Source organism: Trichosurus vulpecula, chromosome 1, assembly GCF_011100635.1.
Source record: "Trichosurus vulpecula isolate mTriVul1 chromosome 1, mTriVul1.pri, whole genome shotgun sequence".
Taxonomy (NCBI): Eukaryota; Metazoa; Chordata; class Mammalia; order Diprotodontia; family Phalangeridae; genus Trichosurus; species Trichosurus vulpecula.
Genome location: NC_050573.1, coordinates 535,527,771 through 535,529,256, shown reverse-complemented (window position 1 = coordinate 535,529,256; position 1,486 = coordinate 535,527,771). Strand labels below are relative to the sequence as shown.

Below are 1,486 nucleotides of genomic sequence, written 5' to 3'. Positions count from 1 at the left end.
CACAATACTCAAATTGTTTCTTTCTGGCTGCTTGCAGTATTTTCTCCTTGATCTGGGAGCTCTGGAATTTGGCGACAATATTCCTAGGAGATTTCTTTTTGGGATCTATTTGAGGAGGCGATCGATGGATTCTTTCAATTTCTATTTTGCCCTGTGGCTCTAGAATATCAGGGCAGTTCTCCTTGATAATTTCATGAAAGATGGTATCTAGGCTCTTTTTTTGATCATGGCTTTCAGGTAGTCCAATAATTTTTAAATTATCTCTCCTGGATCTATTTTCCAGGTCAGTGGTTTTTCCAAGGAGATATTTCACATTGTCTTCCATTTTTTCATTCCTTTGGTTCTGTTTTATAATATCCTGATTTCTCATAAAGTCACTAGCTTCCACTTGCTCCAATCTAATTTTTTTTTTTAAAGGGTCATCATGATGGTGTTATTTGCCTATTTGTAGCCTGGGCCTCCCACCATGTCGGTCCATCCGTGCCAGCTGCCCCTAAGCATGGCCACAGGCCTTCCTCCCTATCACTTCTTCTTCTTCTGCACGTGGCCACAGTCGTACTTGCCCCGCAGGACCTTGAGCTTGATGCCCGGCAGGTCCTGGGTGCAGCCTCCATGCACCATGACCACGTGGTGTTCCTGTAGGCTGTGGCCCTCGCCAGGGATGAAGCAGATGGCTTCTCGGCCTGTGCTCAGACGAACACAGCAGCACTTGCGGTTGGCGGAGTTGGGCTTCTTGGGTTTGCGAATCATGGTCTTCAGCACCACGGCCTTGAGCTGGGGACAGCCGTTCATGGGGCCAGGGCTGGCTGGGGGCCACTTGGGACGGCCATGGCGGTGCATCTGGTTGAGTGTGGCCATGGAACAGCGCTGGTCCTGCTGCATCTTCAGGGCCAGGCAGAAAGCCTGGCTCAGGGAGGAGTTCAAACGGCGGAAGAGGTTGGAGCACGCCATCCTGACCCTGGACCGCCTTTTGTAGGAACTATGGAGAGAGAGGGAGAGGCTGACCCACGCTGGGGTCTCCGCGATCCTCCAATCTAATTTTTAAAGTAGTATTTTCTTCAGTGGTCTTTTGGACCTCCCTTTCCATTTGGCTAATTCTGCCTTTCACGGCATTCTTCTCCTCATTGACTTTTTGGAGCTCTTTTGCCATTTGAGTTAGTCTGTTTTTTAAGGTGTTATTTTCTTCAGTGTATTTTTCAGTATTTTTTTGGGTCTCCTTTAGCAAGTCATTGACTTGTTTTTCATGGTTTTCTGGCATCCTTCTCATTTCTCTTCCCAATTTTTCCTCTACTTCTCTAACTTGCTTTTCCAAATCCTTTTTGAGTTCTTCTATGGCCTGAGGCCAGTTCATGTTTTTCTTGGAGGCTTTTGTTGTAGGCTCTATGACTTTGTTGTCTTCTTTAGGCTGTATGTTTTGGTCTTCTCTGTCACCAAAGAAAGAATCCAAAGTCTGAGACTGAATCTGGGCACGTTTTCGCTGCCTGGC

General features: G+C 47.0%; 1 protein-coding gene across 1 annotated transcript; it reads right to left on the bottom strand.

Moving 5' to 3' along the window:
• Positions 1-402: 402 nt before the first annotated feature.
• LOC118833927 (28S ribosomal protein S12, mitochondrial-like) lies at positions 403-975 on the bottom strand. Its single transcript, XM_036741357.1, has one exon. It carries the CDS (start codon positions 949-951, stop codon positions 523-525), a length of 429 nt encoding a protein of 142 aa, XP_036597252.1. The 5' UTR covers positions 952-975; the 3' UTR covers positions 403-522.
• Between the last annotated feature and the right edge of the window lie 511 nt (positions 976-1,486).

Bases quoted from the DNA above. Each gene is read 5' to 3' on its own strand.
- LOC118833927 (XM_036741357.1), bottom strand. From the start codon at position 951: ATGGCGTGCTCCAACCTCTTCCGCCGTTTGAACTCCTCCCTGAGCCAG.